We start from the raw sequence: 21,662 nt of genomic DNA, 5'->3' as shown, positions 1-21,662 counted from the left end.
CAGCCTTTCTCCTTAGCATGTAGTTCCATGAACTGAATTTGGCGTCATCCTGAGTAAAATTCCGTGCAGCAGTCCAGCATTTGTTTCTTTTGGGTAGTTCTCAGAAGCAACAGAGATGTATGGTCCTTCCTAAAAGTACTTCTGTAGAGCTAAAAAGAATGTTTCAATGAAAACTATCTAGCATGCTAGAGTTGAAGTTAATTTGTGTTACAGTAAAACGCATTTTTGTTACTGGGAACCTATATAGTAGTTAATTTGTTTATTGCTTTCTGTGGCCAAACACCAGCTTTAATACTGTTCATTGTGCAAAAAGAGATACTTATTCCCCTAAGAGATTCAAGTTTAAATATAGAGTCAATAAGCCACAGAGAAGATGTGTTTTGTTTCTTTATTTTTTGTGGCCTTCTTTTAGGCCCTGTACAAGGAGAAACCTGATTTCATTTTTAAGAAGGAGTTTTATTAAGACTTGCTGATAATTTGGAGAAGAGGAGGTGGGAGAGCAAGGTGGTCATAAACATAAGTAACATCACGCTGTAGGATTTTACCCTTCCTGTTTCTTAAGTTTGAGGCAGGAAAGTTTGACTCTCGGGAATGTACATGCAGTTAACTAGTGTGTATCTCCATAAAGAGTGACTGACACAATGTTAGTATTGATGATAGGGTGGTTATCCCTGTCTTGAGACATTTTTAGCGATGTGTAACTGCAGTAATTCCTCTCTCGCCCATTCCTGTGCTAGCAAAAATGGACAGTTACCAAAAGGAATGCAGAGTGCTGAGCCATTTTGATTTCAGCCAGCAAAGTGCTTAAGTATCAGCTTAATTTGAAATGTGTGTGATCTTTTGGCTTCTGTGGTTTCATGCCTGTGATTAAAATTAAGTGTGTAGTTAGTGGCCTTGCTAACATGGGTCCAGCTTCTGGAAGTCAGCACTTAGGCATCTGCATGTGAACTCCACAAATGTGAGGACTTTGGAAAATGGGGACCACAAAGTTGTTCTTGCTGACTGTCTCTCCGAGTATGAAGTAGGGAATTTAGATAAAGAAAGGCTGGGCAGTGGAGGGAATACAGTGATTTGAAACAGCTTTTGTGGTATTGGTTATTAAAGTGAGAGGTAAGTTATTTTAACCAATTTTTTTAACCTTGTTTTTACATAGGCTCAACGAGATATCATATTTGAACTCCGAAGGATTGCATTTGATGCAGAATCTGAACCTAACAACAGTAGTGGCAGTATTGAGAAACGCAAATCTATGTATACTCGAGACTATAAAAAGCTTGGATTTATTGTGAGTATTTTTGTGTGGTGGTACACTGAAAGTGGGTGAGTGCATCTGTTATAGTACATCTTATAATCAGTCACTTCTCTTACTTGGTCTTCTGGCTATTTCCTACAAGGGAATAGCTTGCTTTTTTTTTTTTGTATTGCAAATCCTGTTAACCAGAAGTGACTGCTTTAGCAGAAATTGGGGTTAATTGGAAGAAATAACTACCTGAGGTTGAAGCACATAGTTTTGCATGAAATGCCACAATTAAAATCTAACTTTTAATGATACTTTGGATGAACAGGCGTTGTCTAATGGATCTGTGTCAGATCTGTAAAGTCATTGTGCTCTGTTAGTAATAATGTGGACTGATGAGCACAATAAATCCGAGGTAAGACTCTATGGTATTTACTTGTAGGGCCTTGTGCTTTGGTTGCTTGAAGTCCTTTCATCCAATTGGCGTTCTGGTCCTGCCTGAAACTGTGTTGGGGAACAGAGCACGATCTTGCCAAACTGTTGCATACATTTATATTAATGATTAATGTATATTTTTCCCCCTCTGGAAACAGAGCATGCACAAATACGCTGCAATCAGTATCTTGATTTATTGTTTACTCTAGGTTAGTATGCAGTTTTCTTCCTCCTTAGGTAAAATTGTATGCTTCATGTCTTCTGTGATTCATTACTTTGCTGTTGGCCTGGCAAATATACACTGAATATAGTACAGTAGCCACAGTTACAGACAGAGGGGTTTTAAATGCTCTTGGTGCAAGCTGAAGCTTGCTGTCCAGTTTGAGCTCTCTGCTCAGCTCTGTGGTGTAGGGCTCACCATTACCCAGTTCCCTTGTGGTTTTAGGAGGAGGCTTTCTGGGTTCTGATAGTTGTTTTCATTACTGATGAGCGAGGAGAAATTACTGCTATATCAGTGCTGTTGTATTTGTAAGGAGTCGTAAGTAAATAGACGGGAAGGGAGGAACTTGGCATTTTGGGGTTGTAAGTAAAACTAATGCTTTGAAGAAGCTTTTGAAGCTCAATGGTTTTTTTTTTGTTGTTGTCTGTGAATCTGTTCTCAGTTCCTGTGTGATAGGAGACCATTGCTATACCAGCTTATGAGATTGGTAACTCCTATGGTGAGACAAGCAGAGGACTTTGTGCCCTCAAGGCCAAAACTAAAAGAAAATGCAGGCCCTGGCTTAGAGACAAATGGGCTGGATATAGAGCCTCCAGCTTGTGGTCAATGGGAACAGAGATGGGGGTCACTGTCATGGGAGGAGGAAAAGTAAGGAGGAAAGGTAATATAGGGATTGTGGCATATGGAGGAATTGAGGAGATCAAATTTAAAGCAATCATTCTCTAATGGAGGCTGATCGCTCTTGGATATCTGCTGCTCACTCTAGTTTTATGAGGTGTTGAAGACACTTGGCTCCCACAGCCATCACTGGCACCGAAGTATCTAGCACCTCTGAAAATCTGATCTTGCTTTCTGAAAGCTGGAGCTGGAAAACCCTAAGCGTGTAATGGAGCATTCAGTAGAAGCTGAACTGGGACTAGCGCACAGATCTGAATTCCAGTCCTATTTTTCTGCTGCTTAATAAGGACTAAAGATCATTAGTTGTGCAGGCTGGCACTAGTTCTTCCAATGCTTTTGTTTGTCCCACAGGATATATTTTGATTCCGCAGAGCTGAAATTATTAACAGCAGAATGTTTTAGCTGATAGGGTTGTGAGGAAAACACTCAGTGTGAATCAAAATGTGTTACTGTCTTGTCTGAGTTTGCAGGAACGCTCTTGCTGTGCCTGTGTAGCAGGGACTTACCCATTATCTTCATTACTCTCATTTGGGCTGTTTATTGGGAAGCCTACTGAAAACACTGCAACAGTTGTCAAGGGTAACTGCAGCACTGCTTACTATTTAATTATGATAGCCTTCCACAAGGGAATGGGGAGCAAGAAGTCTAGGAAGGAATGAGGACTGGGATCAAAGCAATGAAAAAAATGTGGGGATGGCATAATGGGAGATAAGAAAAAATATGGGGAAGTGAGCTGTGAAAGGAGCACCGCAGGAAAAGCCCGAATGGAAGGCATGTTGTCCTGCTATAACAGTACAATGAGGTGATGTACAAATAATAAAAACGTTGGTAGTGAACTGTGAGGAGAGTTATTCTACTCTTGTACGGAAGTTTGACTTTGAGCTAAGAGTACAGGTGACACTGCATGTACAACTTTTCTCACAGCTGAAAAGGAATTTGACCTTCCTCACAGAGCTCAGGAAGGAAGCAGGACCTGTTGTGAAATCTGACTGGTGATTGATCTCCAGTCTCGCATGTAGGCTGTGCTCTGACTGGACTCCAGTTAGCCTGGCTGCCTTCACCCCATCTGCTTCTGGTCACTCCATCATTAAAGTGTCTTCAGTGCAGGTAGAGGGATGCATTAGCAAACTGATCTCTGCTCTGAATAACAGGAGGTTTCTTTTTCCCCTGTTTTGGTGGCACAAGAAGAAACCCAGCCAAATAGGAGGCTGCCTTTGAATGCTGTCTTCATTTCACTGGTGTTGGTGGTCAGGATACTAATTTCTTGAACTGATTAAACGTTCTTTTCAAGGGAGAGAGTAAAACCATGTCTAGCCATCAAGTTGTTCCTGGACTGCTTGTTCTCTTTCTGTATGTGAAATGCAAGAATCCTGTTCATTTTTTGCAGCCACATCAAAAAGCTTTGTCCCACTACAAATGTAATGTCAACAAGAGACGAAGTCCAGACATGGTTTCAGATGTTTACAATATCATTTGTAAAACTACATAGTTAGAAACCTACATCAAGTTAAAGAAACCACAAGACCTCTCCAGATGGTTGTGATGACCTGTGTGAAGTTTATTATGGGCAAAGAGATTTTCAGATGAGACAGTCTTGAGGAGATTTATTAAAATGCTGAGGAATACAACAAAAGATGACCCAGTTAGGAGATGTAAGATACGTTCCACCCTATTGAATTATTTTCTGAGTCAATTGCAAATTAAATAGCCTGAATTCCTTCCTTCCCCAACTTTTAAAATCTCTTTTGGCAGAGGAATCCCAACCAATGCTTATCCCTGACAATTCTTGTAGTAGAAATAGAGTCTTTTAAACTTTCAAATAGTAATGTAGTTCAGTGTTAGAGATATTTAAAAGATAAAGCCACATATATTGGTAATGATAAAATCCATCCTAAAATTCCTGATCTGTTCAAATGTTTTAGTTTTGTAAAGCTCATTGTATGTGAAACTTCTAAAGTTTTCTTGCATTTGAGTAAACTTAATTTCCATAACTGAGGCAGGCGATAGAATACAACTCAAGAAACTGATATCCTGTATATTTTCATCATAATTCTTTAAACGTCACTAACTATCATTGAGAAGTTGTAGTGAATGTGTTTGTTTAGAGGCAGATCTGACCAAATTCTAAGAAACTTAAATAGGTTAAAAAAATGGAAAAAAACAAATCTCATCCTAGGACAGTTTTTCTTAAGTTTGCAGTTTGTAGAGTTTCTGGAGTTTTTTGTTTGACTTCTCTTCAGTAAAATAGAAATAGTTTGTATGAGTGCAAAAAGTCAACATGGAAAGTGATTTTGTAATTCTGCCATGCCACACTGGAATTTATTAGTGTAGCAAAATAAAACGTGGGTTAGTACAGGAGATACGAAGTCAGTGAGGAACTGTCTGATAAAAGGTGACAATTAAAAGGGAAATTAAGTATGGTGCGATGTTCTTCAAAAGTCAGGTGTGGGCTTGACTTTCAAAATATTAGTGGTGGTGACATAAAAAAGTGAACATATGCTGATGAAATCTTCTGGTGAAACAAATTTGGGAGCATCAATGAAAAAATCACCATGTCATTCACAAATTAGATAACCTTTTGGATTAGAGAAATAGAAATGTAATTTTATTCAATGATACAAAGTGCAATGGTGTTCATTTAGGACCACTGGCAAGAATGTCTTCTGTAGGCAAATATCTAATCTATGGGAAAAGATAAGAAAGATTGTGCAATGTAGACACAAAGAAAGTCAAATGTTAAGGTAGGCTATATCTGGAAAGATATTTTCAGAGCAGCTAAACTGTTAAGGCCATTTTCTGCATTTCTGAGACATCATCCAGAACACTGTATAATTTTAGTTACCTATGCAGTGACTTGTGGACTAACTGAATGCAGGATGAGTGCAGAGGGTGAATCTTGTGCAGTGATGAGGGAGATGTCTTACAAGAATTGACTTAAAAAGCTTGGCTTGTTTAGCCAACCAGACTGAAGGCTGTGGAAATATTAAGTGTACAAATGGTGAGAGGGAGGAAGCCACATGTAAGCTAAAAAGCAGTGATGGCAATCAAGTTATGGAAAAGATTTTTAATTGAAACAATGGGGACAAAATTTGTTACTAGTTTAAAGATGGAGCTTGATCCTTTATGAAAAGGCTTATATACTATGTTTGACAATGGTGGATAGAGGAAGCAAAACACATGAGGACTATGTGGAAGAAAAACAAAATCAAGGTTGCTTAGAGAAGTCTGAAGGGAGGCACGAATAATTAGATGGATAATGACTTAAATGGCAGCATAGCTGATTTGTTAGACATTGCAAAAACTTTCTAATGTGAGGAGAAGCAATACCAGAATAGATAGTTTGGAGGAGGTGTGTTCTAGAGATCTCTGGAAAGAAACTTCAAAAATAGTTGAGAGTAACTAAAGCATGCCTTAAGCTCCTCAGATCTATATTCTGCCTCTGAGACTTCTTCCAGACTTGTTTTTTTCTCTTCCTCATGTCCCAGATGAGCAGCTACTTTGTTTTATCTTGTGATCTTATTCTTCAAAAATCCCTTGGTTCACAGCACAATATCCAAGTAGCGCTCTGAAGATAAAAACCATTCAGTTTTCTCATGGGTGGTTCTCTGGTGCTTCTCACTGTCTCTTTGAACAGTTCATTAGCTGAAGCCTAGGGATAGTGCTGACCATTTAGAGATGAAGTGAAGGTTTTCCCCCTTGAATTTTCTGGCTAAGGAAAGATGCTCAGGACTTTATTTTTCAGAATACTTTCTGCTTTCCTCAGCGCATGGCTTCTGTTGCACATGTGCGAGTGTTACTGTCTGCAGAGCTGAGTGTATCAAATCAGGCATTTGGAAAATGAAGAACGTACAGTTAGTAACTGTCCTGTACCTTACCTGTCTTGTGGTTGGTCTTAAAGTCTCCTTGTCTCTAGACACAGCTTTCTCACCAAGCGAAATCTGTGGCTGACTTAATTGAGAGGTTTGGCCTGAAGTTTCCACCAGCAAATGGGAAGTACTTGTTCAGGACCTTACCTTTGCAAGCATGAGCCATCTATGTGTCAGAGTGACTGTAGTGAGTCAGGGTTTTTTTTTTTTCCCCAGAGCAGGTGAAACTTAGTCATTCACTATAGGGAATGGAGAGTCCTTAGGTTGCTGTGGCCAAGAATAACTTAAGACAAAGTCAGCAGCTGCCTGGATAACTATGCAGCATGATTTATTTCCCTTGGATCCATTTTTCTTCTTCCTGTATGTTTATTCCTGCAGCCGTCTCAAGTAGAAACACTTCTCAGGCTATATTCTGTATGACTTCTATCTCTTCGACATATTAGAATGATTGTGCGCAGTAACCTTCGTGTCATGATGCATTCCCCAGAGGAAGTACCTTCTCTGCACTGAAAGAAGGAGGTTATCAGGAAAATAATTTGTAATCATGTAATTAATATTTTGTAATGATTACCTGCAAGAGGGGCAAACTCAGATGACTGCAGCAAGTGCTGACATGCTCCAGCCTTTAATTGCTGTCCTCTGCAACCTATCTAGTAGAGCTCTGGTGTGTCTAATTTTCTCATGCTCACTTGGAAGCTGCTTGTCCCCCAACTTTCTTTTCATGTTATGCCCCACCAGTGTCTCCACCCCAGCCCCAGGATTTGGGAATGGAGGATTAAAGGTAAGCTTTGGAAGAGGGTGGGGGGAGGGTGTTGTTTTCATGTTTGTTCTTCAGTACCCAAATTATGTTAACTGGCAATGAATTAAATTGACTTTCCCTGAGTCAAGTCTGTTTTGCCCATGATGGTGACTGGTAACAGCCTCTTGTCCTTATCTCGACCCACAAGCTTTTTCATCCTTTTTCTCCCCTTGCTCTGTTGAGGAGGGGAGTGGGTGAGCAGCTGGGTGGGTGTGTGGCTGCTGGCCAGCGTTAACACACCACACCTTCTTTCTGTGTTTTGCTAAGTCTCTCTTTAGGCTGCTTCTGGGCTCACTCCCTGAGCCATGGTAGCTCGGAGGCTCCCTCTTTTCTGTATTCTGTTGCAGTCTCCTTGCCATGCTATCTCACTTTCCTTTTTGACTCCTTATCTCCTCTGGCCTTTCTCCATTTCTTTCCCTAGTCTTCGGTTTTGATTTCCCACTTCCCTCGGGCTCTTTGTTCCATTTTGATCTCAGGGTGTATCTGTTTCCTTCCAGCATGTCTGATCGCTGATCCCCATTACCTCATTCATTCAATCTCCCTGAATTTCGTCTTTTTTCACCACCATTCCCTCCTCATGATGTTCTGCTCTGGGTTTTCCCTTGCCTCCCTCTTTCCACGTCCTCCTCCCACCCAGTTTGTTCCTCCATCAGTATAAAGCCTGATCAGTCAGATGGCTCTCATTTCCAGCCTTTGCACTGAAAGTTGACAGGACTTTCTAAAAACAGACCCAAATTGCATTTTTCCCGTGTTTTCTTTTCAGAAGAGATGAGATTGCCTGTACTGCTGAAAACAATTTGTAGTTTTCTATCCTCCTCCACCCTCTCTACTCCCACAACCCTCTCTTTCTCTACCTACTGTTTCAAAACTTGTGAAATCACTTGTTGCTGGGAGAAAATCCCCAACAGTTTGAGAAGATTTCCTTTTGCTGAGCTGTTCAGATATGCAGTGGCTGAGGCTGTTTTGCCTTGGGACGGAAGTGCCTGACCCTTAGTTTAGTTGCCATATTTCTGTATGTAACAATGGCCCACTCTAAAGTAAAATCCTTTGTCATTAATTAATGATAGCTAATAATTAAGCACCATGCAGCAGAGCAGAAACCACGTCTAATAGCACTTTACTAGAAAGAGATTCTTATTCTCACCTCTCATTGTAGTACATGATTCATAGATTTGAGTGTCCTTTTATTTAACAGAATTAAATTCGCAGATGGTACGACCAGAAAAAAAACACACTGTCTGCTCTTTGGCACTGAAATTCCCTTAATACTGAACCAGTGGGGTAAGACAGGAACGTATATAGCATTTATTCTCTCATTTTAACCCTTAGGACCAGTAGAGGTTGCTTTTCTCTGTTGTTTGCAAGCTTCACTCTCCATTCTGTCATTCAGTTTTGAAGCTGACATTTTTCAGCGGGTATTTTAGAAATAAGCCATTACCGATGTATTCCTCAGGGTAAGTTTTGGAAGATGAAGGCTAATCATACATATTTATTTCTAGGTGTTATGAGAGAGTGTAGTTGTATAGCGACTGCTGCTTTCAGGGTTTGATCTCCTTTTAAGTAGACAATTGGAGATTCATACTACAGTATTTGCTTTCGTAAACACTTATTTGGAAGTGTTTGAGACAAAACAGAACTTGAGGACCAGTTTTGTCATTCCTGTTTTCAGAGTAACATTTATCTGTATAATCCTGTCGCTGTGTATAGGAATATCACAAGAACAAGATCTAGTCACTGAGAATAACAGCCCAGGACTTCAAGTAATAGTGATCTTAAACCAATTAAAACATCTAAACTGAGGTAAATGTTTGAAACGCTTGTGTATTTTATTAATATTGTGTGCACCAGAAGTGCAGCACCACCTTGTACTAGAAAAGCAGCAAAGTTGAATGTTTTTAGGAAAAGGCAGAAATAAGATAGTCATTAAAGCCTTAATTCATTCCCTTCCATCTTTTTTACATTTAATTACATGCATGTGCAGTATTTCTTCTGTCTGCCTCTGCTTTTCTCCTCCTTTACACTTTGCTCTGCATTTCTGTCATGATCTTTCTCTCTTGTTCAGCCTTAGGCTGATAATTATAGTTCTCCTTCCCATCTGTCTTGGTTTCTACCCTACCACCCTTGCCCTCCTTCTTCCTCTTAAGCCTCCCCACTCCCAAATGCCTGACTTTGACCCTTTCCTCTCACTATTGCTGTGTGCCCTTCTATTTAGCTACTCTTTCCACTTCATTCCTGGTTTGCTTTTTCTCTAAGCCTTGAAGATGGGGTCAGGGAATGCTCAGGACATGCAGCGTCTTCAGAAAAACTGTGTGTGCTCCAAAGAGACTTGTTGAATTCAGTTCATTCTGAGGTTTTTATAGTGTGGCCAAATGTAGCCTATGTTCCAAAGGAATTTCAAGACTGACACAAGAACAAGTCTTTTACTAAACTAGATGTTTTACCTGCATAGCATGGGTGGGCTGGAGTTTCTTGACAAAACAATTGTGTAAAAAATGATTTAATAAGAGCAATACAGTGCTTAGTAGAACATTCCTAAAAATGATCAAATAATTTGCTAAAACTTGCTAATGCATTTGAACCTAAAGAAGATGCTAGGCATTCTGTCCTAACACTTAAGAGTTGTAAAGTATCAGAAGCAAAAGAGTCTAAAAATGGAAAGTATCAGACAACCTGAACTGCAGGTGGCACAACCAGTTTTACTTGTAATTTAAACATCTTTCTCAGGTTTCCATTTGCTTTTGACATCTTGCTTCCCTAACGTTTCTGTGAACATTGCTACTTGATAGATCTCTGGCAGAGCAATGACAAGTAGAGGTACTGAAACCTGTACTAGAAAGGTGAATAAAATATGTGGAGTACAAGAAAAGAAAAACAGAATGGAAGAGGAAGGAAATATAAATGAACTGATGATGATTCTAAAGATATAACTAAGGGTTTTACTAGTCTACACTGGCATTTGGAGGAGCTGCAATCAGAAAGCCCAGTTGTTAATTTTACAGTTAAATTTCCTGAATCTATATGGAGATAATTCAGTCTGAAAAGGGATTTTTTTATTTTATTTCTGATTAAAAAAAAAAAGTCTCCATTTCACTTGTTGAAAAACAAAGGAATGTTTTAATTTTATTAGCTTAATATTTTAGATTCTTTCACAGTATGCAGCTCCACATGGCAGTCTCACAGAATGTTTTCTAAGTGAATACTTAGAAAGACATACAGTAATACTGTATGTCTGTCAGGATTGTTTTTCTTTTAATATTCACCTGAAGATGGAAATCCTTGATTTACTGTATTTATATGGCTTGATGTTACTTGGGAGCACAGCTGAACCTCATTTTAAAAGAAAGCTGCTAACTAATTTGTAATACTGCGCAGCAGAGGGCACTAGAGTCATACCAGATGTAGGTTGTTCAGTTGTTCAACAGCTCACTTGCATGGGTGCAGAATCATTTCAGCCCTAGAAAGAGCAGAAATAACTGTTCTGGGCTGTAAATTCCCATTTCTCAGTTAAATGCCAGCAGGTGTTTGATGTTCAGGATAAACGATACCTCTGGGGGCAAAAAAAGTTACTTAATTTGGCTTGCATGTTACAGTTTGTTATACAATACACTGTAAGTAGAGTTTCTTTTCTGTCTGACACTTAGTGGTGAGATATTTTTTTCCCCTCTGAAATAATAGTTTGTTCCTGCATCTGGGAGTTTTTCAGCCTTGTGTAGGCCCTGTGACAGGGATGCTTTCTTGCAATCTGGATTTTTTAGTTTTTTTTCCCCAACAGTCTCTGCAAATCTGTAAAAGGTGAGATTTTGTAAATGTAGTTAAAGATCTAATCAGAAAAACTTATGTTTGGTTGCCAGCTCAGGCCATGTTCTGCAAATGTGAGCAGCAAAGCATCAATCTCTTTCCAAACCTGAGAGGCAGAAATACAGAAATCATCGAGGTGCCACGCAAGCTTACTCTCACAGCCATCCTGTGCTTGGTGCTGTTAGGTGCCCATAGGTGTGTGACCTACTGCATTCTCTCCCATAAGCATAGTTTCATAGTTTTAAGTTACTGTTTGCCATAAACAAAACATTCCACGGTTTCATGTCATGCTATGTATTTGATGCTAGGTCGTGGAAACGTGGGACTGTGTTGGAAATAGGATTGCTGCACATAGAGCAAAGCACTGCACGCTGAGGTTTGCAACTTAGCAGAATTCATGCTGAAACTCCAGTCTCCACAATGACATCTAGATTTGCTGAGACATTCAAGGCAATGCATGGCAGATATCTCCTCTGGTATAGCTTAGAGGAGGGTAGCCGCCAGGATTAGCATTTGATCTGCATATCTCTTCCGTTGGGCCCCTGAACCACTTTGAGCAGTGTGAGGAAGCGTGGGTAGATGCCTGCTGAGCACAAGCAGGGGAACTGCTTGGTTTCCTTTCGTGTGAGTAGGGCAGAGCTGGTGAGGATGGCTTTGGGGTACTACTACCCCCCGAGGGAGAGAGGTGATTTCTGGCCACAGGGACAGATGCTTTCAGGTGACTCCATAGCTTCTCAGACAAGTGTGATTGCGGTCTGGAATAAATACTGAAGAATGACAAAAAAGGAGATGGGTGATGAAAACTGTGAACTGATCAGTAAATCCGAATGAAGATAATGCTTTTTTGTTTTTTCTTCATCATCAGACTGTTGTCTGCTGATCCTGAGTGCTGACAGAGGGATGCAAAAGAATTACTGCTGTTTGGAGGCATAAGGTTTTAAATAGCTGGGAGAAAACCTGAGAAAGTTTATTTTACTAACAAAAATGGATCAGTTGTAACCAGGAAAGCCTGAGGTTATAACACGCACAATGGATGATACCTGTGTATTAGAGGAGCTACTAAGTTTATATAAACTTGGTACTTTGATCTGAGCCAATAATTGCGCAGAAGGAGGCACCTGGGTCAGATGCATTGTTACAGTGGCCAACAACTGGGGCCAGCAAATCCATACGTTAAAGCTGCTGTTCTTGTTTACCACGCAGCTGCATGTGACTTACCAGGATTGTTTGTCAGGAGCTATGGGCATCCAACAATTTGCACATTGTTGGAATGAATAAACCAGCCTTTTACCGTATACTGCTGAATTCCTCTTAGTTTTAGTCCTTCCAGAGAAGAACAGATTTAAAAGAAAGAAAGAAAGAAAGAAAAAAAAAAATTAAAAAACCTCCCATTTTGATGGGCTACCAACCTTTTTTGACCTTTCGATATCACTTTAAGAATGAAGTTAAAACTAATCAGAATGAAATATCTGTGGTTGTGTGTCTGTGGGAATGAACTGACTCTGTATAATCTCAAACATTTTGTGGTTTGATTTTTTTAAATACTTTATTTGATCAGTTTTTTGCTTACTATAAATATTAGTTGGAGGAATCATCCTTTAAATCAGTTTCTTAATGACAGGATAAGTTCTGTTATTTTGTGGAGGAAGGATAAAAGGTTTTTTATATTTTTATACCTTTCCAATATTTTTAATTGTGAAATTGTAAGGTAAAAATCTTAAACTCCTTGTGATTTGAAAAAGTATGCTTCTTTTGAAGAAAATCCACTAACAAATCTAAATGTGCTAATTTAAAATTAAGGGCAATGGGACACTGCATTTCTGGCATATGGGTTTTTTTATATATTATGTATGATTTTACTGTATTGTTTTCTTGTTTGCTGCTCATTTACTATCAGTATCCCAGTTATAAACTCGTGGGGGCAGGCAGGCTCCATGGATTTGAATGTAGTAGGGCTGAGTAGTTTGTTTCAAGTGTTATCATGACAGAATAGTTCTTTTACTGCTAATTGTTTTCTGACTCCTTCTCTTAGAGATGGATCTTGGACATCTTTCTCTGGATATTATGTACTGCACGTGCCTCAGAATTTGTGTACAAAAAAATAAGATGAAGAAACAGGCCCCCCAAAACGGGTCAGACATACTGATGTCTTTTCATTTGTAGTGTGGGCTTCATCTGTTTCACAAGGCTTGACTTGGATAGCTGATTTCACGCAAACCCTTGCTTGATATTGAAGTGATGGTAGTGTTGTGAAACAGTGTAAATTCAATGTAATGTTAGTTAGTGCAAATAGCTTTTTTTAAGCCTATGCAATTTTCCAGTGTATGCATGCATGCAGATATGTATGTTACTTAAATGTACATATCTCTCTGTTCCCCCTCCTCTCATTCCTCATGGTTTTTTTGCCTGTTGTAAGTAAATAGCATAGCACATGAAGTATTTAGATTTTCTTCAGTTACAAAGAATTACAGACATTCTCTTTGAATATGTGATTTCATTAACTTAGGCCTGTGAATGAATTAAAAGACCAGGGGGAGAAAAGTGACTCATTTGTGAATAACTGAATTATTTCCCCAAATTAAAAACACCTTTGTATCTGAATTCTGAATATTTTGATTGTTCAATGTAGTCAGCTTGTTACACAGCCCCTACCTAAGTGGCAATGGTATGTGTTCTTTTAAAAATTCCTTCATTTTCTTAAATCTTCCTACATTTTGGTGCAGCTCCATCCTCTTTTTGATGTCTGTCTGGAGGAAACTGGAGGCAGAGTAGAACAATGCCCAGACATGCAAAATGTATTTGCATTTTGCAGAGCACAGCTGTAGTCACAAGAACTTCGTGTTTCTGTAGAGGGAGGCAAAGAAAAATGGAAGTCAAGTGAACTGAAATTCCCCAGTAAATGGATCCTGTGGGTTTTTGTCTTTTTTTTTTTTTTTTTTTTTTTTTATTACCTCACTACTGAGGGCAGATAAGGGTATGCTGTAGGATGGGCATAGGCTATTGTTGACTTAAGATGGAAGTGCGGACTCAAAGGTTTTATGAGGGATTGATCCTTTTTTCCACACCTGTCTGATATCTACAAAGCTTGGCTGTTTGAACCTCAAGCAGAGGGAAGGTTTGACCATAGAGCTAGTCATTTTGGATGTACATCCCCACATACAAAGGTAGCTAAAATATCATAGATGTTGACAGTTCCTTTACTGTAGATTAGTTTTCAGCTTGTCCTCTGTGGTTACTGGAAGCTTGGCCTGGTCACAGGTAATAAAAGAAGTGGCAGTGTGTGAACGCCAGAGCTCCGTACTGGCAGCAGGCTTTTTTACCTAGGACTGCGAGTCTGTATGCCTAGCCGCAGATGACATTTCAGCTAAGTTCCTTGGTTTTAAATTTTGATAGCTGTTGTATCTGGCTGCCAGGCAGCCAGTAGATTCTGATTCATTTTGAAGTGGAGTTCTCTCAGACACAGGGTTGACTTCTCTCTACACTTTATTTGAACTAAACACAGCCTGGCCCTTTCCTTTTGCACATGACAGCCATTTTAGGTAGCTTGCTTGAAAAAGAAAAATGTGAAACCTTTCTACAGAAATATATAAAGGGAGAGCAAGACCTATCCCAACTTACCTTTATGATATGATACTTGCCACTGGGTTTAGGTTCCTTGCAAAGCTCACCATTCTCAAAGCGACGCGGCTTGTGAAGATGCTGGGATGGCCCCAGCCACCGCAGTCATTGTTATTAATGGAGTTCCAAGGGAAGTATAATTCACTGCACAAATGGATTGCCAATCTTCTTGTTCTGTGGTTGTGCCATGCCTACCATTGTATGCAAACATCATACCCTTTACTGGAGCTGATAGTTGTTACAGCAGGAAGGATCCCATTTGGAGTTTCACTCAAGTCTTCTGAGTGATGATCTATGGGACAGGCAACTGCGGCACTTAAGTGGGCTGCTTCTCATGTGGGTTCCCTGTAGATACACATCCTCGGGAAAATTCTTATCATTATTTTTACACTAATTTTCATAGAATCGTAGAATGGCTTGGGTTGGAAGGGACCTGAAAGATCATCTAGTTCCAACCCCCCTACCATGGGCAGGGACACCTTCCACTAGAGCAGGTTGTCAAAGACTCATCCAACCTGGCCTTGAACATTGCCAGGGATGGGGCATCCACAAGCTCTCTGGGCAACTTGTTCCCATGCATCACCACCCTCACAGTGAAGAACTTCCTCCTTACATCTAATCTAAATCTACCTTCTTTCAGTTTAAAGCCATTACCCCTTGTCCCATCACTACATGTCCTTGTAAAAAGTCCCTCTCTGGCTTTCCTGTAGGCCCCCTTTAAGTACTGGAAGGCTGCTATAGGGTCTCCCTGGAGCCTTCTCTTCTCCAGGCTGAACAACCCCAACTCTCTCAGCCTTTCTTCATAGGAGAGGTGCTCCAGTCCTCTGATCATCTTCGTGGCCCTCCTCTGGACTCACTCCAACAGGTCCATGTTGTTCTTATGTTGGGGACCCCAAAGCTGAATGCAGTACTGCAGGTGGGGTCTCATGAGAGTGGAGCAGAGGGGGAGAATCCCCTCCCTCGACCTGGTGGTCACGCTTCTCTTGATGCAGCCCAGGATACAGTTGGTTTTCTGGGCTGCAAGCGCACATTGCGGGTCATGTCAATTTTACTAGATTGCTTATAATTTAAGTAATTTTTCTCTAAAAGAAACCACAACTGAAAGGTGTTTTAAATAATGGCCCTTAATTACAGAGAATAATGTTATGTCAGAAAGGTTAAGTTTAGCTAAAACTGCCTGAAGTGTAACTAAAACAATTAAAAAGATGCTCTCCTAGTAGTCTTACGCTTAGAAGACTCTAATTCAAGCAGCTCACAATTTGGCATAATTTGGGTTTGAACCTTTCATTTTACTTAAAAAAAGAATCTCTAGACCTTTTTATTTCTTGTTGATAGGCTATACAATTCGTGTCTTTTGGCCATATGCCAAAATATATATTTATGTACACTTGTTAACTATTTTGTATTGTTTCCTTAACTTTTATACAAAATGCCTGTTGAAGAGCTCTAAATTTCTGCTTAATAAGTAGTCTTTGAACCATCAGTCAGGACCGTTAATGCTTGTATACCAATATACCAACAGTGCCAGCCATTATCCTTAAATAACAAGTGGTAGTCACAGTGTACCTTGCTCAACAGACATTAAGCTTAGCTGAACTCAAAAGAGGCTTTTCATGCCACAATTGGACTTAGGAACACCAAGTCTAACTAATTTTCACATCTGATAGGATTCACAGAGATAAAATTACTCGGGTAGATTTTGATTCTGCTATGTCTGACTTCCATCTAGTTGCAAACATTTAATCTGTATTTATTTACAATATTCAAGTTTATGGTTTAATTTTATTGGCTTGCTGTTCCTGCTAGCACTGTTCACACTGTTTTCTCACATCACTGTCTTCTTGCTAGCTTGATAATTAACCTGCTGGACAGGCTGAGAATTCGTGCCTTAGATCCTATCTATGTAGAAAAGGCAAACTGCTTTAATGACACTGTTAAAATTAAACGAGTTGATCTCTTGACATGTTCCAAGGTCATAAAAAGGCCTATATTTATAACACTGTTTCTTTTTAGGTTGGGGATACTCCATGCCAGTTTATCCTGGTGTGCTTCTTGACTGCTGTAGTTCAAACAACACAAAAATTGCTTGCTGGCCGGGACATGGGTGATATACTTCCATCATGATTTTGGAAAAGCTGGAGCTGCCTGAAAAGCTGTAGCCCTTGGTTGCTCTCCAGCTGCCCTGGGTGGAGGGATACCTGCCTCACACCCTTTCAGTTGAGCCTGTAGAAAGTCTCCTGGGAACGCTCCCTAATTCCCTGCAGTCAAAGCTGTCTGGATTAGCTCATGCCTTGTCCAGCAGCAGTTTCATCTGAAGTGGACTGACTTTGCCCAAAAGTGTGGGCCAGGAAATCTGTCGGGGTCTGCTGACGTGACTGTTAAATGAACTGGTAATCTCAAGTGTGGAGTAGTAATAAACTAGCGTGGCTTTTAGTTTGTCGACCTAGCCTAGCTAGATCTGCTAGTGGATGTTTGACTGCTTACTCAGTTATTCTGTAAACTTAGTGGATACTGGGAGATATCTGGTAGTAATTTCCTATGCTGAAAAAATGTAATTGAAATGACCATGTCCCATTGATTCATTTTAAATATCCCTGAGAGACTACATGACCTATTACTGCTTGATGACTTCATTTGCCCAAAAAACATTACTTCAATAATAAGAAGTCAACAATCTGTGAAGTGCTAAACATGTATCCAACTTTAAAGTCTGTCCTTGTTAACTAAAATAAAACCTGAAATGTCATTCATAATTGTCATGCATTGGACAAGATGTGATCACTCTTAAGTTTTAGCACTCATTTTAGATTCTTTTAGGCATTCAAACTATTGGCAGTTCATAGGGCTTAAGATCTTGGAATCTAAAGCATTAGCTCCATGAAACTGTAAAACTGTAATATAGGTATGTATAAAATACAAAGAATTATGCAAGAGCTTTTTGTCTTGCTCTACAACATATAATTTATTCATGGCTGAAAACACACAGTGCTTGTCTTTTGACATGCCCTGTTATGTTTCATCTGATGATTTTAACTGATTTAGTTAGGCCACTGTAACATTCGGATTTTTGCAATTCTGACCACCATAGCATCCATTCATGGTTGGGTCAGATTTCTGGTGGTGACTTACATGGAGCTCTGTGGTGCTTTACATGAGATTACCTAGTAGCTCAATGAACTAAGGGAATACAGTAGTCAAATTATGACTTATTTTTTTTTTTTTAATCATTTATAGGGCAAATTTTGTGCAGATTGTGCTTATGATTTCTTTGCTATTTAGAAGGTCAGTTTTATATTGGTGAGGTCAAACTTGATCCAGAAAGGCTATTGCTTAACACGTTATGTAGATTGGACTGAGTTTTATTATTGGAGGATGACATTTGCAGTCTACTGCAAATATTGGAAAGCTGTCATTACAAAAAAAAAAAAAAGTTAAGCAGGTAGAAATGGCCAAATATTTGCTGAAACACGAAGCTGGAAAAAGCTAGACATATGTTAGTTAAAGGAAAAGCTACCATTGTTGTATGCAAACATAATTTGTAAGTCTCTATAAAAACTAGATCCAGTAGAAATATACTGGAGTTCTTTACATGTGGTGGGGTAATGGAGATGTGATTTAAATGACTTGCACTAAAAGTATCTTAAAAGATTTTCTGCGTATTCTTTCAAAGACAGAGTTGCTGAGCTTTGGATACTTCTGACTTGAGGTAGACAGTGTTTTTATTACTATTATTTTTTTAAATTCAGGGATCTTCCACATACATTTTCATTCTATCATACAGTTCTGTTGGAAAATTTAAAAAATTGGCTTTGGAAGAAAAAAATGTGCATTTGCATATTTAAAGAGTTATCAAGAGAAAAACAAATCTGTTTGTTAGTTCTTGCTTTCACTGAATACATAGAAGTTGAAAATTCCCAAGTCACTGTTATGTCTTATTAAATTGGATGGTGGAAGTTGTGTGCATCATCATCTCTTTGAATATAGTGCTGTTAAATCAAAAGACAAAATTACTTCCTCATTAAGAATTTTAGCTGACTACCTCTTCACAATTTTTTTTTTAATGTAGCATTTTTTCATATTTGTAATTCTTGTGTAAATGAACAGATGGGAACATTTTGCGTGCAAAACTTCAGGATTATTTAGGGAAGGGGTAAATGGTGAGGTTGTGTGCTCGTTGATACTTCCAACATAAGTTTATCAATTCATAATTCACTGTGAACATCACTTAAAAAGTTCCCACTCTCTTGGTCTTGAGTTCTTAGGAACAAACATCCATATATGTACTACTGTGATTTCCTCATTTGATCCAAGGAAAGTTTTTGTGTAGGTGCTGTAGAACCAGGTGATTGCTTTCCTTCCTAGCTCACAGAACCATGGTTTAGATTTAAAAGGAAAAAGAAAATGAGTAAGTGCAAGTAATTGAAGATGGAAGAAAGTGATTACTGTCCTTGGCACTATCTTTGTAGACAGATTGTTCCTTTTTCTGGAGAAAAAGATATGACCAGTTTTGAGAGGGTTCATTTTAGATCGACACCATTGAAATTGGACTCTTCCTTTTCAGATGTTCTGAGTTCTTCTATTATCAGTTCTTTTACAGTCCTAATTCCTCCCTGGGAACTTCGGTAGTGTTTTTGTCATACAAACTTACAGAAGTGAGGTGTGCAGAATGGCGTTCACCTGTGCTGCTTTGGGACTGGGAAAACAGAAGTTTGCTTTTCTGTGTAGAACAGCTATTACAAGGTCTAGCACCTACTGCAAGCAGCTTTCAGGGCAAACTAGCGTGACTTGGCAACTGATTTACATAGCTGTACATAGCACTGATGCAAAATCTGTGATAAGCCATCAATATCTGTCAAGACAGAAATAAAAAGTTTGTACCTTAATAGGCTAGGAATGCGAGGAAATCCATGGTTTCTATGCTTCAGCATATTCATGTGGAAGATACTGTTGTTAGGAATAATATAAGGAACGAGTGGTGCTTATTCCAGTTACCTACAGACAGTACACCGTTGCTGTGATTAGGCATCTCAGTGCGAGCACACTTTCTTATGACTGAAATCTATACATCCCTCAGAGATTGCCTTGGAAGCCAAAAGTAAGACAGTGGAGCCTTTCAGGACAGACAAGAAAGCTTTACACAGCTAGGACTGCATGGGAATGCTAGCTTGTCTGAATAAAATTACTGCACTGGAATTTATCCAGAATAGCTGTAATCTTGTGAAACATGCCATGTGATTTTTTTTTTTTTTTTTTTCATTGTATAAGCAGACATGATTTTGGGTTTACATCTTATCCAGAAGACTGAATTTTAATTTCCACAGTATACTACTAAGCTGGCTAACAAATTCTTGATGCTTTTGGTATCTTAATATGTTTGGTTTAAGAGCGTAAGCTGCTAAATACCGCTCAGATGCTGGAGCAGAAAGATGCACAGATATTACTCAGTCTAGTGGGAAAAAAAAAAAAAAATTATCTGAAAAATTGGATGTAACAAAGTTGTTCCATTTGTATTTCTTACTCTTGGCTTTTTAGAAAGAGAAAAATGCAATAGACGTTATACTAAACAGGTGCAACTAATATGCCTGAAGCGTTGTGTTCCATATATTTAATAAATTTTGTTGTAGGTGGGGGTGTTTGCATACTTCTGAATTATTCACTACAGCATTTTAGATAATTTAGCTTTGTATCTCATTTCTAAACCCACTCTTGGTAAATTAATATTTCAACCACAAACATTCATAGAATAGAATCATAGAATCATTTTGGTTGGAAAAGACCTTCAAAATCATCGAGTCCAACCATTAACCATGCCCCCTAAACCATGCCCTGGAGTACCCTGTCCGCTCGCTTTTTGAATACCTCCAGGGATGGTGACTCAACCACTTCCCTGGGCAGCCCATTCCAATGTTTGACAACCCTCTCAGTAAAAAAATTTTTCCTAATATCTAACCTAAATCTCCCTTGCCTCAACTTGAGGCCATTTCCTCTTGTCCTATCTCCAGACACCTGACAGAAGAGACCAACACCCACCTCACTACAACCCCCTTTCAGGTAGTTGTAGAGAGCGATAAGGTCTCCCCTCAGCCTCCTCTTTTCTAGACTGAACAACCCCAGATCCCTCAGCCGCTCCTCATAAGACTTCAACATGTTAAGAAAAGGGTGATTTTAGGGGGAGGGAGGAAGAAGGAAGGGAACAAAGCAGCTGGCATTCTTTTTGAATTTGAAGAATAATTGAAGATAGTGTATTTTCTCACACATGCCAGAACTGTCCTGTGGAACCTCAGCTACCATCAGCTGGCAGATGTCCAGTTATTTGACTTAACAGAGCTGAAGATCAAGCCCTAGTTATCCTGGCACCCAAAGTGGCAGAAACTTTTGTTTCAAACAACTGAAAATAGCTGGGTTTATAGGCTTGACTTGGAGGAAAAGTAGTAAGTGATGGAGAGGTGGCTTTTCTAATTGAACATGGAACTAGTAGTGATGGTAAGAGACAAAATGAATTATCCTTACTAAATGTGGTGAGATTTCTCATGCCCTTGCTGTTTTCTCTTGACTTGTCTATATAATTTGAGATGTAGAATGGGATGAAGGAAAGAACTATTCAAGCAACAGCAGGTCAGCCTTTTTATTTCAGTGTCCTGCTTTTATTTTAACATTCTTTGTAAACACCAGCAAAATGAATGCTAGTATTTTAATAGCTGGAGAAAGGTAGATGGGTCTTGATACTCTCTCTGCTTGCCAGGTATTTGTCCAAGTATACTCTGCCTGTGCTATGCTATAGCATGGGGGTCAAGAGAGTATGTGCAGCCCTATGCTGAAGTTCTACTTGCAAAAGGTGTTGTAAAACTGGTGCTGTATGGTTCCTTGTAGGCAACTTCCCAAGAGCTTTTCAAGGAAATGGACCTCATGGCAAGGCTAAGCATCAAGTGGTGTTCCCCAGGACTTCTGCTTTATGCCCCAAATGAAGGTGGTGTCAGATGTATAGAAGGTCCTGCTAATATACTCATGCTG

General features: G+C 39.3%; 1 protein-coding gene across 4 annotated transcripts in view; it reads left to right on the top strand.

Annotated features, from left to right (window-relative positions):
* ELMO1 (engulfment and cell motility 1) overlaps nucleotides 1-21,662 on the top strand; it is a 318,707-nt gene that overhangs the window by 121,565 nt on the left and 175,480 nt on the right. For all 4 annotated transcript variants that reach the window (XM_052792931.1, XM_052792913.1, XM_052792923.1 and 1 more), the window contains one exon: nucleotides 1,154-1,285. In XM_052792931.1, coding sequence (XP_052648891.1) covers nucleotides 1,154-1,285 — 132 coding nt within the window. The remainder of the gene's footprint in view (nucleotides 1-1,153; nucleotides 1,286-21,662) is intronic.

The sequence above is a fragment of the Harpia harpyja genome, chromosome 1 (assembly GCF_026419915.1).
Source record: "Harpia harpyja isolate bHarHar1 chromosome 1, bHarHar1 primary haplotype, whole genome shotgun sequence".
In the NCBI taxonomy this organism is placed as follows: Eukaryota; Metazoa; Chordata; class Aves; order Accipitriformes; family Accipitridae; genus Harpia; species Harpia harpyja.
The sequence above is the reverse complement of the archived record's forward strand: the minus strand, read 5'-3'. Positions and strand labels throughout refer to the sequence as shown.